The sequence below is a fragment of the Antechinus flavipes genome, chromosome 1 (assembly GCF_016432865.1).
Source record: "Antechinus flavipes isolate AdamAnt ecotype Samford, QLD, Australia chromosome 1, AdamAnt_v2, whole genome shotgun sequence".
Lineage (NCBI taxonomy): Eukaryota > Metazoa > Chordata > Mammalia > Dasyuromorphia > Dasyuridae > Antechinus > Antechinus flavipes.
In genome coordinates, this window is record NC_067398.1 from 96,017,623 (window position 1) to 96,033,448 (window position 15,826).

A 15,826-nucleotide genomic window follows, 5' to 3' on the forward strand; every position below is an offset into this window, starting at 1 on the left:
TTTGTGAAGAATCCTTTACTCTCTTTTTAAGCTTGATGTACTCATCAACCAATTAACAACCAGTTATTCAATACTATATGATGATCAATTTTGATGGACCTGGCCATGAGATGAACCAAACCAGTTCCAATGGAGCAATAATGAACTGAACCAGCTACACCCAGAGAAAGAACTCAGGGAGATGACTAAGAACCATTACATTGAATTCCCAATCCCTTTATTTTTGCCTACCTGCATTTTGAATTTCCTTCACAGGCTAATTGTACAATATTTCAGAGTCCAATTCTTTTTGTACAGCAAAATAACGGTTTGGTCATGTATACTTATTGTGTATCTAATTTATACTTTAATATATTTAACATCTACTGGTCATCCTGCCATCTAGGGGAAGGAGTGGGGAAAAGGAGTGGAAAAATTGGAACAAAAGGTTTGGCAATTGTCAATGCTGTAAAATTACCCACACATATAACTTGTAAATAAAAAGCTATTAAAAAAAAAACAACAAAAACCAGTTGTTAAGCAACTATGTGTCAGTAATAGTCTGTGGGTTGTTGAATAAAGTACTTTTGTTGTTACATCTTTAAAAGATTTATAGGGTTGTGACATTTGCATAAGGAAAAACTTTGTAAGAAAAAATCTCCACAAAATTATACTTGTTAATATTTAACAAATACTAATCATAGGTAAGATCTTGTATTCTTCACAATTTTCAGTCAATTATGTGATGGTAAAAATGCGGTCTGATGAAGAATATCAAGCTTTCATTGTGTTGTTCTTTTTCTCATATTTTCAGGAAGAAAGTCCTTGGTTCATGACATTCTATCAAGATAGGAAAATGGGTATGGGTAAGTAGTTGTAAATATTCTCTAGATCACCATTTGCACAAAGCAGTAATAACATCTGGGAAAAACTCTCAGAAATTTTTCTCTAGGGCTTGTGAATCCTCTCTTCTTTCGAGTATCTTGAAAATTTATTCTATAATACCTTTAAAATACTGTTTTCCAGTATGGAAGTTCTCTATATGTACTTCATTTAGTCTAGTTCTTCCCATATTTGATTTTTTTACTACTATTTCTATTTCCTAAAGTTGAACAGTAGGGATCCATTATGATTATTATTATGAATAATAAGAATAGGAATAGAATTGGTACAGACATATGACCTATGATTTATTTGCTATAGATTTTTGAACGAGGAAACTCCTACTAAAGCACTTTTTCTCCAACTTAAGAGACTTGCCTAAAGCCTAAAGCCCAGTTTCCTAAACTGTGGCTCTTGACCTTATATGAGACCTTGTAATTGAATGTGGGGGTTGCAAAATTAGCATTTATTTTCAGTAAATGTTTGATTTGTATACCTTATCCATATACCTATATTCCTAGGTCACATAAAAATTTCTTGTTTGAAAATTGGTTATGAGTGGAAAAATTTTAAGAAGCCTTGTCCTAGAGCACTGAAAAGTTAAGTAGTTTGCCCAAGATCATATGACATTATTTCAGAGCTAAGGATCTAGGTCTTTCTGGCCTTTAAGTTCTATAACTACAAAGCAACACAGCCCTCAATAACATATATGATACTTGTTTTTACAAAAAAAAAAAGATAATGGAGATACCAAGTAACTTCTAGGAAGAGAAAATATGACTATTTTTCCTATAAGCTTCTGGTTTTTCTTTTCATTTCCTGGTATTCTTCCATTAGATTAAGAATTAAAAAATGAAAATGATGATAGAAGAAACTGTATCTGTATTATAAATGATTATCAAAAATGCTAGTAATAGATCATGCCACACAAGTCACATTTACAAATATTTCCTGAGTTGAAGTCCATTATTACGAGGATACATTTATTTGCTTATTTTATAGATCAAATCACTAAGATACTGTAAAATATGGTCAGTGAGTATATATTCTGAAATAATCCTACAAATATCTTCATCTATATTTAGGAGAGTTAGTTTTACATTTTATAGTGCTAAAAAGTTCAAAACTCATCAAAGCAAATAAGATTTAAAATTAAGAGAGCAACAAATTTCTAAATGATTTTAAGTAATCCTAATTTTATTCATTAATAGATCTACAAAATATATAATTCTTGGTGGATTGTTTTTATATCGGTGACCATATGCCACCAATGAACAGTGAATTTAGTTGTTCAATTTATTCTAAAGTCCAATGAAGCCATCTTTTTTAGTCCAAAAGATATTCATTAGGACAGTTTGAAACTAGAATTAAATTCTCCCAAATCTCAACAGTAAATAATCTCAATGGATACTAATTTAATATATCACTAATTTCTTTTATTTCTAAATAAACAATGGCTCAATTTGGTTCCCCTGAAAAAATCTACCAAATATATATGTAATGTTTAGTATTTGAAAGATTAGTTTGCCATATTCTAAAGAAAAGGCTGTTGAAATAATACAGACTTGGGGAAGGGTGAGAGCTGGCACCACAGTGATGGTCATCATTCTAATGGTCTTTCTTTAGACATGCCTTTATTAAATTTTCCACCTTCTAACAGGAGCATACCTAAAGTGAAATTGGATAGTGTCCCAACCTATATGTTGGCCCATCAGAAATCATCACTTTTATATATTCATGTACACATCTATAAATTACATTTACAAAATGACTGCTGAATTAACATGATGTTCAAAAAACTCCAACATTTCTAAACCAGTGAGTTACTTATAAATTGAAATATATTTTCCTTCTCATATATATCACCTCGTATTAAAAATAAACACCCAACATTAAAACTTATATACTTGGACAGAGCACCAGCCCTGAAGTCAGGAGGACCTGAGTTCACATCTGGTCTCAGATACTTCATACTTCCTAGCTATGTGACCCTGGGCAAGTCACTTAACCCCAATTGCCTCAACAAAAAAAAAACAAAAACAAAAACACTATATACTAAAGTTAGATATGTTTTCTTTCCTAGGAAGAATAACAATTAGCAAATTTTTATATATTATAAAATCATTCCATTTCATGACAGATACTATTGCAAAGTAGATAGAAAACTAAACTTCAAGCAAGGAAAACCTGGGATTTAGCTATTAGCTCTAACACATACTGGCTATGTGACCCTAGATAAATATATTGCTCCAAATACGATAAGTTTCAAACAAGGTCCCAAACTGTGTGGCAATGAGAGCTTTCTCAAATGTTTCCTAGTGTAATAAAATCACTGGTTCAGTTCCTAATCCTATCCTATCCTAATTCATATTCATCAGCTATTTAGGTTAAACTCATTTCCATTTTAAGTATCATGTTGTTTTGAATGGAAAAATTCTCATGGTTTTGGTATTTCATAATTTTATATGTTAAACTTCTATTTGAAATAATTCAACTTTCCCTGAATCTGAAATAAGTAATGACAACGTTAGATACAAAAGTGATGAAAAGATGTATGAAGATAAAGAGAGGTCTTTTACATGTAGTTTTTCTTCTAAATGTAAGCCATGATACCCAAAAATGCTCCAATATAAAGGGAAGTTATATTTGTAAAAAAAAAAAAAAAAAAAAAAAAAAACCATACCCTTTACCTTCAATGTAATTGGATATTACATTTAAACCATAATGCAACTTAGAAAATAATATCAGCTATTTGACTAGAAAAAGCACAGACTAAACATTTTCTCCAAAACCCATGAGCTCTAAAACCTCTCTGAATTAGGAATTACATATAAAAAATAAATTCCAACTATTTCCACAGTTAGAGCACAAGAACCTAAACAAGGAAACAATATAAAAGCAAAGAAGCATACTCATTTAATCTACTATGCTCAGTCATCACTCCATCGCACAACACCTAAACACTAGATCACCTAAACACTAGATAGAAGTAGGGCTACACAAGCAAACCTATTTGGCAATATAACTCAATTATAAATCCATCCTTCTCTGGCCTCCCAGTACTGTAGACAGAAGCTTTTTAGGCTGTGACAGGCATGTGCAGTGTGGGAGCTCTCTGTGCCACTTATTATCTGTGTGGTTCTAGTTAAATCACTTAACCCACCTCATCTTCCTCAACTACAAAATGAAGATAATTAACATCACCCATCACTCAAGGTTGTTTTGAGGATCAAATAATATTTATAAATGGCTTAGCACAGTGCCCAATATGTAGGAGGTACTTAATAAATGCTCATTTTCCTTTCCTTCCTTTCTTTCTTCCTTCAATTTGCTGATGATATTATGGCTTACTTAGAAAATCTTAGGGAATTAGCAAAATCCCAGTTGAAACAATTGTTTTAGCAAAGTTACAGGCTATAAAATAAGCCTTTTAAAAATCAAATACATTTCTATATGATGATAACAAAATTCAAGAAGCAATAACAGAAAGGAAATTCCATTTTAAAATAACCTCAAAATATATAGAGCATTTGGGGATCAGTCTATCAAAATACACAAAATATTTGTATAAATTCAACTATGTAACACTTATTTAAAAAAACTTTAAAATAGCTGGAGGAATAGTAACTGCTCATGGGTGAGCCATGAAACAACAACAACAAAAAAAATTACATGACTACCAAAGTTATACTGTTGATGCTATACCAAGTAAGTTATAAAAGAGATACCTAGCTAAAGTAATAATAAAGTTCATTTGGAAAAAAATAAAATGTCAAGAGAAACAATTATAAGATATCAGATTGAAGAAGAAATGGCAATTCCTGATCTCAAAGTGTGTTATAATGTGGCAAGCTTCAAAACTATCTAATAATGATTAAAAACAGAAAGGTAAATTAGTTAAACAGACTATGCAACAGAGAATCAGAAACAATGGAACTTAATAACCTACTCTTCAGTGGAATGTAAAATATAAATTAATTAGGAAAAAACTCACAATTTGATAAAAACTGATAAGAAAACAGCTAAGTGGTCTGGCACAAATCAAGTTTATTCCATTATCTTATAACCATATTCCAAAATATATTCTGAAAACATAGGCAACCTTAATACGAAAGACTAATACTAATACCAAAAAACATTAAAAGAGATGTTGATCATATATATCTCACTATGGATGGGATATGTTTTTCTTAACCAAACAAGGGATTACAAAAGATAAAATGACACATTTGATTACACTAAACTGAAATACTTCTGCATAAGCAAAATTAATTTACCTAAAGAGTTAATTAGGGGAAAAAAATCTTTGTATCAAATATTTCTGTTCAGAGGGCAGTATTCAAGATATATAAATGATTAATATCTATGTGTATGTGTATATTTGTAAGTATACATATATAACTAATAGCCATTCCTCAACATAGAAAACATTCAAGGGATATGAATAAACAGTTATCAAAAGAATAATTATAAAGTATTAACAATATGAAAAAGTGCTTCAAATTACTTAACTACTTATAAGAATCCATCAAACAACCCTAAATTTGTACCCATGATCTGAAAATTGGCAAATATGACAAAATATGGAAATATCAATATTAGAAGGTGTAAAGGGCAGGAACTCTGGAGAAATATACTTAAGGCTCATTATGATTGATTTAATCCTACAACAAGGTGTTAACTCAGTGGAAGTGATAAGACAATGGTTATCTAGTTTACATATACTTAGTACTTAGCATGGTGATGTAATAGTTCTACAATGTATGTAATTGTAATAGAATATTTAAACTGAGAACAAAGTCAGCCACAGAGATTCCATCTTTGATCAGCCTCTGGTGGCTCTCCTGCCTCCTGCATTCCTCCACTGAAACCAAGACCCATTCCAGAGGGCCTGAAGAAAGCTAGCCAGGCCCCAGGTGAAGAAGACAGACTGTGAAGGACATAATAAAGATTTGACTTTATCCCTGACTATTCTCATGGTGATTATTCTGCTGAGACCGCGGCAGGTCTAAAGGCCCTCCAGAAAGGTAACCAGAACATTATATTTTGGCACCCAAACGTGGAAATAAAGATTTACACTTAGCAGTCCAGACTGACACGATCCTGAGTTCAGTGGAAAAGTCTCTTTGACATGAAAATTAGGGTGAGTACAAAAATAGACAAGCAGGAAACTTTGGTAAGGTTAAACTAGTTTTTCAGCTGAAATGGGACAAATGCTTAGAAAAGAGCCTTCCCCATCCCAAAGGAAGTGTGTAGAAAGCATAGTTAGGCTAATAAAAAATGAAGGTTTGATTGTAACTTGGGAGCAGATTGGTGGACTCTTAGAAATATTAGAATGCATGTCCCCTTGGTTCTCCAAGGAATAAGAATTAGAAGCAGAAAAATGGAAATTAGTAGGAGAGCAATTAATTGAATATTACAATCATAATGGTCCTGATTCAATTCCTAAAGAAACATATATATATATATATATATAACTTAATACAATTAGCTTTAGTGAATTATATAAGTTTTAGAATAAGGAAAAAGAAGAAAGAGGAGAAGGGGGAGGATACTAATAAAACAGCTGAAAAGCATGAAGAATTAAACAAGAAAGGAGTTAAGTATAGTGCTGATGAAATTAAAAAGAGAGATGGTACTGACAAAGTAGCTGAAAAGCATGAAGAATTAGACAAAAAAGGAGTGTTGATGAAATTAAGAAGTGTGGTGCTTGACAGCATGAGCCATTAGGGCATTTCCCATCCCCTGCCTTATCCCCCTCAATAAACCTTTCATGGGTGGAGGGAGAAGGAGGAGAGGATGGGGAGGGTCAGTGACACACTCAGCACCACCCATGAAGCAGCTTTGTCCACCCTCTATGACAAGATTATAAAAGGCACTAGTTAAAGCTAAAAAAAAGGACAGGATATATCTGATTTTAAGAATAGACGCATACCCTATTATTCAAGAGTTTGACTCTTCAGATCAAGAAAGGAGAAGATACACTCCTTTTGATCTGGAAATAATTAAGGATTTGAAAAAGGATTGCACGTTTTATGGGGTTATATCATCTTATGTTAAGATGGTAATAAAGAATTTGGCTTTTGAAATTTTAATCCCCAGTGATTGGAAATCTATAGCAAGAACATGTTTAGAACCTGGACAAAACTTATTGTGGCTTCCGGAATATAGTGAACTCTGCAGAGTACAAGACCAATGAAATAGGCAAACTGGAATTAATATACTAATCCCCTTTGATCAACTAGCAGATATAGGTCAGTATGCAGACACTTCAGCACAGATTAATTACCCCATAGCAGCATATGAACAAATTGCTTCTGCTGCTGCTGTTATAAAAGCACTAGACTCCCTCCCAGAAAAACAAGATAGAGGGGAAGCCTTTATGAAAACAGAGCAAGGTCCAAATCAACCCTTTGCTTATTTCATGGTACATCTGCAGACAGCTGTCATATGAACCATTGGTGAAAATGCAGCAACAGTAATAAAGATAAAACAACTTGCTAGAAAAAATGCTAATGAAGTTTGTAGAAGAATTATATGGGGACTACACAAGGATGCTCCTTTATAGAAGATCATAAGACGCTATGCCACAGTGGGCACAAATGCCTTTTATAGCCAGGTTATGACACAAAACATGGGAAGACAGGTTCCCTTATGGCAGGGACTTTCAAAGAAATTCCTCAATATTTTCAATGTGGTAAAGTAGGGCATCTGAAAGCTCAATGTTGGCATAGAGATAGAGTGAGAAAGCAGGATGGGAGAACAAGACCCAAAACCCCATGTCCAAAATGCAACAGAGGCTTCCATTGGGCATTAGAATGTAGATTGACCCAGAGAAATGGAAAGTGGGACCCAGCTCCAAAATATCAAACAAAAAACAGGTGGGGCATGATGGCAGCTGATGCTACACCCAGAGAGTCTTTAGAAACACAGTACTCAGACATGATCAATCAACCAAGAAGCAATCTGATTAGGAAAAGGGATTACAATTGGGGAGAATACAGGTTTTATAACCCAACAACAGAAAGGTTGTGTCCAATGCAAGCAGTTCCAATATAATCCCCACGTGATGTGGAGTGATCTAGAAAGTTGTAAATGGAATGAATGTGAATGTAAAGGGGATGGATAGGTTAACTGCTTGGGGGAGAAGATTTGCTTGCATCTCTATAGATGGAGAAGGAATCAGATGGGTGCCAACAAGCTGTATTCTCCTTGTCCAACAGAGAGAGAAAAAAATAAAAACCTTGAAACAAAGGAGAAAACTCAAGAAACATTGGGGGGATTCCATCTCTGAATACATGTGTCACTGAAAAAGCATGACTGTTAACCCAATGTGTATGGCAATTGACTCATGAACATCAAAAATTGTTGATAAGACTGTTAATAGAACTCCAAAACCATCAGGAACCATTGGATTCCCTGAGATGAAAAATTGTTGCAGAACTTCAAAATTTACAGGAATCATTGGATTCCATGACACATGATAAGACTATTGCAGGACTTCAAAACTTGCAGGAATTATTGGATTCCTGGCACATGAAGTAATGGACAATAGATTGGTTTTTGGACTACCTCTAGGACTTATGGACATGTATAATTCCTCATGTTGATTCATGTTGTTTGTTACATCACTGCTAGCCTGTGCTTTATTGCTTGTGTAATACCTCCCATGTTGATGAATTTATGTATACCTGTTTTAAGTGAGACCCTTCAGAAACCCGCTAACAAAATCTGATTTGACTCATTTCCCTTTGGTGTTTTCACCTCCCTTCCTGAGACTTCAGGGAGGACGTGATCACCTCCTTTTTGGGGTTCTCAACTCCCAGAAAAGTCAGGGAGGGCATGACCATCTATGTTCTAAAACAAAAGAAAGTGGGAAATGTAAAAGGCAGGAACTCTGGAGAAATATACTTAAGGCTCAGTATGATTGATTTAATCCTACAACAAGGTGTTAATTCAGTAGAATTGATGAGACAATGGTTATCTAGTTTACATATACTTAGTACTTAGCATGGTGATGTAATAGTTCTACCGTTGATGTAACTGTAATAGAGTATTTAAACTGAGGACAAAGTCAGCCACAGAGATTCCATCTTTGATAAGCCTTGTGGTGGCTCTCCTGCCTTCTGCACTTTGAGAGAGAAGACTTGACCAGCCTCTAGCAGCTTTCCTGCCTCCTGTATTCCTCCCCTGAAATCAAGATTCATTCCAGAGGGCCTCCAGAAAGCTAACCAGAACATTACAAGAAGGGTTGAGAAAGATAGGTACATTGGTCTACTGTTGATGGAGTGATGCATAAGTAAAATCATTTTGAAAAGTAATTTGGAATTAGTAAATAAAATTACTAAAATGTCCATACCATTTGACTCAGAGATTTCATTACTGGGTTTATATTTAAAGAGGACATTGATTAGACCCATATATATTAAAATGTTTATTTTTTGCGTTGATAATTGGAAACAAAGTAGATAGTTATCAATTGGGCAATGGCTAAACAAATTACAGTACATCAATGTAATGTAATAAATAAAAAATGTGACAAATATAAAAACTGAAAGAGCTATATGAACTGAAGCAAAGTTAAGTGAACAGCCAAGCAAACAATGTAAATGATGATTACAATTTAAAAAGAAAAACCACCACAAAATTAAATCAAAAGTGAATGTTGCAAAATTATAAAGAATAAGCATAGCTCAAAAGAAGAGCTAAGAGAAGACAATCTATTTTCCAAGCCACTTGTTTGCAGAGGTGGAAGCTCCAGAAATGTTGAACATTGCACATATTTTCAGACTTCTTAATGTACTGATCAATTATGTTGATTTTTTTTCTTTTTTTTAATCTTTAAGAAATGCTATTTGTTATATGTGATAGGTAGTCCTTGTGCAGAAGCAATAGGAAAAGAACTAGGGAATGATGATGACTAAGAAACACAATACATAAACAAAAGCTTATTTTTAAAAGAATAGAGTATAAGGACAACAGAACCCAACTGTCCCAATTGCAGCTTAATGTGTTTTAATCAACAAATCCTGAGAAATTTCTGATCTCCTGATGCTAACAGAAGCCTCTATCATCAACCAGCCTGACGTTTTTAAGTGCTGCAGCTCCAGAACAATTCCCAAGCCAAGATTATACACAGCTAGCCTTTACTATATCAGTAACACCAGTCTGTAGGCTTGTCTTCCTGTCATATAAATTTTGGTATTAAGTTTTGCTCTCACCAATAATTTACATGTTATTTAAGAATAATAAAAAGAGAGCCTCACACACAAGATAAAATCCTAACAAATTTAGCACCAGGGAATGCTAATCCTTAGAGCACTCATTCAGCATCAGGCTCTAAGTGTTCAGATTTTGGCACTCTACATAAACCAACCCACAAATTTGTAACTGGGATGCCTACCTGCTGCAGAGACTGAAGGTACACTTCAATCTCTGCCCGGCTCTCACTGAATATTCTACTGATCCTGTCCAGTCATGTGTATGAAAAGAAGTACTCTGCCTTCTCTCTGGGATGGCCCTGAGAGCGGGGACTTCCTAAGGATTTTGTCCAGAATATCAAATAGGTACCTTAAATAACACAATTTCAGAAAAAGAAATTGAACTTCCTATAAAGAATTACCAAAAGCTCAGAAGACTCTAGTTAAGATGATTTAATAATAAAATTTTATCAAAATTTTTAAAAAATAATTAATATTCAATAAAGTTTATCAAAAATTGAGAAAGATCAATCCTCCAAATTCCTTTTATGAGACAAATATCATCTTAATACCTAAATTGGAGAAGGATAAAGAAAACTGCAGGTCAATATTATACACAAATATTAATTCAAAAATTTAAAATAAAATCTTAACAAAATAGTATAACACTTTATCATAGATATCATTCCCTATGATTATACTAGATTTATAGCAAGAATATTGTTAAATATTAGAAAACAATTAACATAATGATATTGTAGCATATATAAAAGGATGAATAAAGAGTTGTTAAGCCAGAACTAAAAGCACATTAAAAGCTATTTGCACATCTGTCAAGTTTTTTTTTTTTTTCTTTGTGGCTGCTGGGGGCCAGAACTCTGAGCTTTTCATTGTATCATGTTGGAGATAAGGAGTTGCCCTTTCCCCCACCCAGCTAAATATCATGATCTTGACAAGGCCATCTCTTTCTTTTGTATTTGTTGTTTTTTGATCTTAGATGAATGAATATTCTGAGATGGATGTGTCCAGCAAGCAATATTTTACAGTTTCAAAAGGGCCAGTCCCATCAGCAATAAAAGTCAACTAAAGAGTCCATTGGAGCTAGTAATATGCATGGGAGTTGAGGAAATAGTCCAGGAAAGAATGCTACAATATGAAAAATAAAAACATTGAAAGCCATATAGTTACACAAGCAAATGCTAAGTACAATTTTAAACAACAGATATTTATATTAAAACACTGTAAAGTATGGTCCTAGAAAGATCATTTTTTAACATACTAGAAAATATCTCCCAAAAAAATTAAAAGGTAGTTTTATGTGCAGTGGGGAAATATTAGAAGCTTTATCAACGAATATAGGCGGTAAGCAATGAAGCCACATTTCCCTATTGTTATTTCAAAAAGTTGGACAATTGTTCAAAGTAATGAGAAAAGAGGAAGATATTAAAAGCATAAAGACAGGCAAAGAGAAGACGAAATTATTCCTACTTGTCATAATGACATAACAGTTGCTTAGAAAATGCTAGGGAATCAGCAAAGAATATCATGGATTCAATAGCTCTTTAGAATGTCAGACTACCAAAGGATATGAACAGACAATTCTCAGACGAAGAAATTGAAACTATTTCTAGTCATATGAAAAGACGCTCCAAGCCATTATTAATCAGAGAAATGCAAATTAAGACAACTCTGAGATACCACAACGCATTCTATGGCTAGAATGACAGGGAAAGATAATGAGGAATGTTGGAGGGGATATGGGAAAACAGGGACCCTGATATATTGTTAGTGGAATTGTGAACACATCCAGCCATTCTGGAGAGCAATTTGGAACTATGCTCAAAAAGTTATCAAACTGTGCATACTCTTTGATCCAGCAGTGGATCAATTGGAGAATGGCTGAATAAACTGTGGTATATGAATATTATGGAATATTATTTTTCTGTAAGAAATGACCAACAGGATGATTTCAGAAAGACCTGGAGAGACCTACACGAACTGATGAAATGAGCAGAACTAGAAGATCATTATATACTTCAACAACACTATATGATGATCAATTCTGATGGACCTGGCCATCCTCAGCAATGAGATGAATCAAACCAGTTCCAATGAAGCAATAATGAACTGAACCAGCTACACCCAGCAAAAGAACTCTGGGAAATGACTATGAACCACTACATAGAATTCCCAATCCCTCTATTTTTGTCTGCCCGCATTTTTTATTTCCTTCACAGGTTAATTGTACATTATTTCAAAATCCAATTCTTTTTGTACAGCAAAATAGCTGTATGGACATATATACTTATTTTGTATTTAATTTATACTTTAGTATATTTAACATGTATTAGTCATCCTGCCATCTAGGGGAGGGGGTGGGGAGAAGGAGGGGAAAAATTGGAACAAAAGGTTTGGTAATTGTCAATGCTGTAAAAATTACCGACGCATATCACTTGTAAATAAAAAGCTATTAAAATTTTTAAAAAAAGAATGTCAGACTACAAAATAAGTCCAAAAAAATCATAATTATTTCTTTATAGTAATAAGATTTTGGAGATAATAATAGAAAGCAAAATCACATTCAAAATAATTAGAAGATACATAAAATATCTGGGAGTCAATCTATTAAACCTTACTCAAGACCTAGATATAAATATTTAGAAGTAAAGAACAATTTAAATGGCTTGAAGTATAATCAGTGCTCATTGGTGGACTACTCCAACGTACTAAAAAGGACAATATTACTAAGGTTAATTTTCCAATTTAGTGGATAACAATAAGCCTGTCAAATGGATACTTTACAATGTAAGAGAAATAATTTCAAAATGTATTTGGAGAAACAATGGTCTGAATTCTTTTTGCATCAATAGGATCAGTCTGTAAAGTTGCCTTTCAGCAATAAATCTCCTTAGCTACTGAAATAAGGGAAAAAAACATGGGAATGAAGGGGAAACAGCACTTCCATATATCAAAATATATTATAAAGCCATAATCATCAAAATTATTGGTTACTAATTAAAAAATACAAAAGTAGACTAATGAAATGGATTAGATAAGTCCATTAAAAAAAACAGAAATAAGTGAACTCAATAAAGCAGACATAAACAAATTTGAAAATATAAATTATACAGAAAAGAATTTTTGATAAAAACTGTTAGAAAAGCTTGTCAACAATTTGGTAGAAATTAGGCTTAAACCAATATCCACTATTGTATTCCACAATAAATTCAAATATTTTTATCAAGGCAGTTTAAAATAGCAAAAGCTTGAAATATTTAAATTAAATTCCTAATAGATGTTCTTTTAAAAGGAAAAGAAGATGATATGAAAAAGTAATAGCATGAAAAACTTCTTTTTCCACCATAGGCTATTTTTCAAAGTCTAAAAGGGACTTAGTGCAGCATTTCATATTCCAAATTGAAGGAAAGCATATTTACCAAGTAAAAGTAATACATAATTCTGGTATAAAAAGTTATCAGACTGTATTTTCCGCTATTTGGTTCTTACCACACACATGTAAACTTCTTAAAAATAAAGTTTATATGGGTGTGGGACAAAAGACATTTCTTGGAGCATTTCACAGATCAAGAGGTTAGTTTAAAAGCAACACAGGGATGGTGGTGCTGTGTCAATTTTGTGTCACATATAAGTTGGTTATATCAATTATAGTACTCCATTTCTTCAAGTTAAAAGTATTTTACAAATACCTGAGGGATGATAATTTATCTAGAAAAGAATTAAGTTCTCCTCCAGTAAATTTATTATTTTATTAAGGCTTTCTGTCCCATTTAAAAGATGTCTTTTATAGTTATATGGATAATCAAACATTATGTTAAAGGCAATAATTCTTTGGAATTTATGAGACAAAAAACATAAATAACTAGAGTCCAGCCAGCCCTAGCAAAGCTGTGAGGTTGGCAGTTGACACTCCTAAAATTCTCTTTCTCTACCCTCTCACTCCTTTAAGAACACAATGTTCTCAGACTTTTGTGCAGGTTTCACTGTCTTTAGGAAGGTTCCTAGTGCCCTAATGCTGACTTCTATGGCATTTCAATCAGTCTTTTTCTTCCCAGATTGTATTCCTTAATTCAAAATTATATCTCCCTCCTCTCCCATGACCCAACTTCAATTCCTTGTTTCCTCATCTCAAAAATCACAAAGGAAATCAATCTGACAAATTAAATTCACACAAAGGTATAAATGAAAACATTTTTCTGTGCTAGTCTTTCCAGTGGTATTTTCATTTTTAGAAAGGGGTAATTAGGAAAGGCAATGCCTTATACCCAAAGGAATAAATGAATCTTGAATGGAAGAATTACCAGTATCCTGTGAGGCAAATGGCAAAATATGGAGGCATTCCATAGGGACCATCTTCATAGCACCACTACCTATTCTACCTATAAGTTTCTCTCTGAAAAGAAATACTTAAATTAAGAAAGCAAGAGAGAAGGAGAGCCCAAACCTTCAAAAATGTGATGAATTCTTCTTCTCGATCATTGGCTCGCATTAGTTTTATATGCACTGTTTCAAAAGCCCGTTCACTTTGCAAAGCTAATCCATGGAGCTGCTGAGAAGCAATTGCTTCAAGCTCTGTCATAGCCGATTTTGTCTCACTCATTTTATTTAGTAGGTGAGTAAACTTGTGATCCTGTAAAAATATCGTTAAATATTCACTATGATTCCTAGTAATTATAGTCTGACAAATTTTATTAAATACATTTAGCAGGTTATAAAAAACAAAATAAGCAAAGTTGTATTTATGATATATTTATTTTCCTCTGTTTTAAATAAAACTTCTGACTTTTTAATTTTTTATTCATTCTAAATTATAGTTTCCCTTACTCACATATTGTTATGCATTTGCTTCCAAGTAAAAGAAAAATTATTTTAAACCCAAAAGTCTCAAGTATTAAAATTATGCAATATGTTTACAATTTCAGGGCAAATGATGAATTTTCTATACCCATGTCATGATTTTTTCTCAAAAATAATTTAAGGTTTTTGGTGTAGGACAAACACAAATATCTGTCCTTTCTTATATAGCACTCTCTTTAGGGGAAAACAAAATATACCAAAAGAATGCTTATTTTCTGGGACATAAGGAATTTTTTCTAAAAAGCCTAATAATAGTAATTATCTGTTTCAGATATAGAAAGATGAAAAAGTAAAAAAAGGAAGACATTGCATCACTACTGCTCCAAAAACAATAATATTCTACAAACATAAATACCTTTTTTTCCAGCTCATCTTTAGCTTTTATATACATCTGTTCATAACGTGACTTCTCTTTTGTAACTACATTAAGCATTTGCTTCAGTGAATCAATTGCCGTTTTCTTGTTACTACAATCTTCAGTCAATCCTTTTACCTGAAGTAAAACACAAGGGGTTGCAGTGGGAATATTTGGTAAAAAACAATTTGTAGCAGAACCAAACTAAAGAAATGATTTGAATTTTCTTTCTTCAAAACTGATATCTAAATTCAAATACTAATAGAACTTGTTAACATTTATATGGTGAAATAGTAGAGGTAATTCTAAAATTAATCTTCCACGTAAGTTTATTAAGAATATAAATATGGTACCAAAAGACATATTAATAAAACCACTAATTTTATTTGTTGGACTATTTAGTCTTTTCCTTACAAACATCAATATAAATACCATACATTAAAATGCAACATACTATATTTACTATTAGTTTCAGTTTGTTTAGAAAATTAAACATTTTCTAATGTATAAAGAAACATGACTATTGGAAATTCTT

At 32.8% G+C, this 15,826-nt stretch overlaps 1 protein-coding gene across 1 annotated transcript in view; it reads right to left on the minus strand.

Moving 5' to 3' along the window:
• CNTLN (centlein) overlaps positions 1–15,826 on the minus strand; it is a 446,067-nt gene that overhangs the window by 70,636 nt on the left and 359,605 nt on the right. The window contains exons 23-24 of the mRNA XM_051970804.1: positions 15,292–15,429; positions 14,524–14,709 (exon numbers count right to left, since the gene is read on the minus strand). Coding sequence (XP_051826764.1) covers positions 14,524–14,709; positions 15,292–15,429 — 324 coding nt within the window. The remainder of the gene's footprint in view (positions 1–14,523; positions 14,710–15,291; positions 15,430–15,826) is intronic.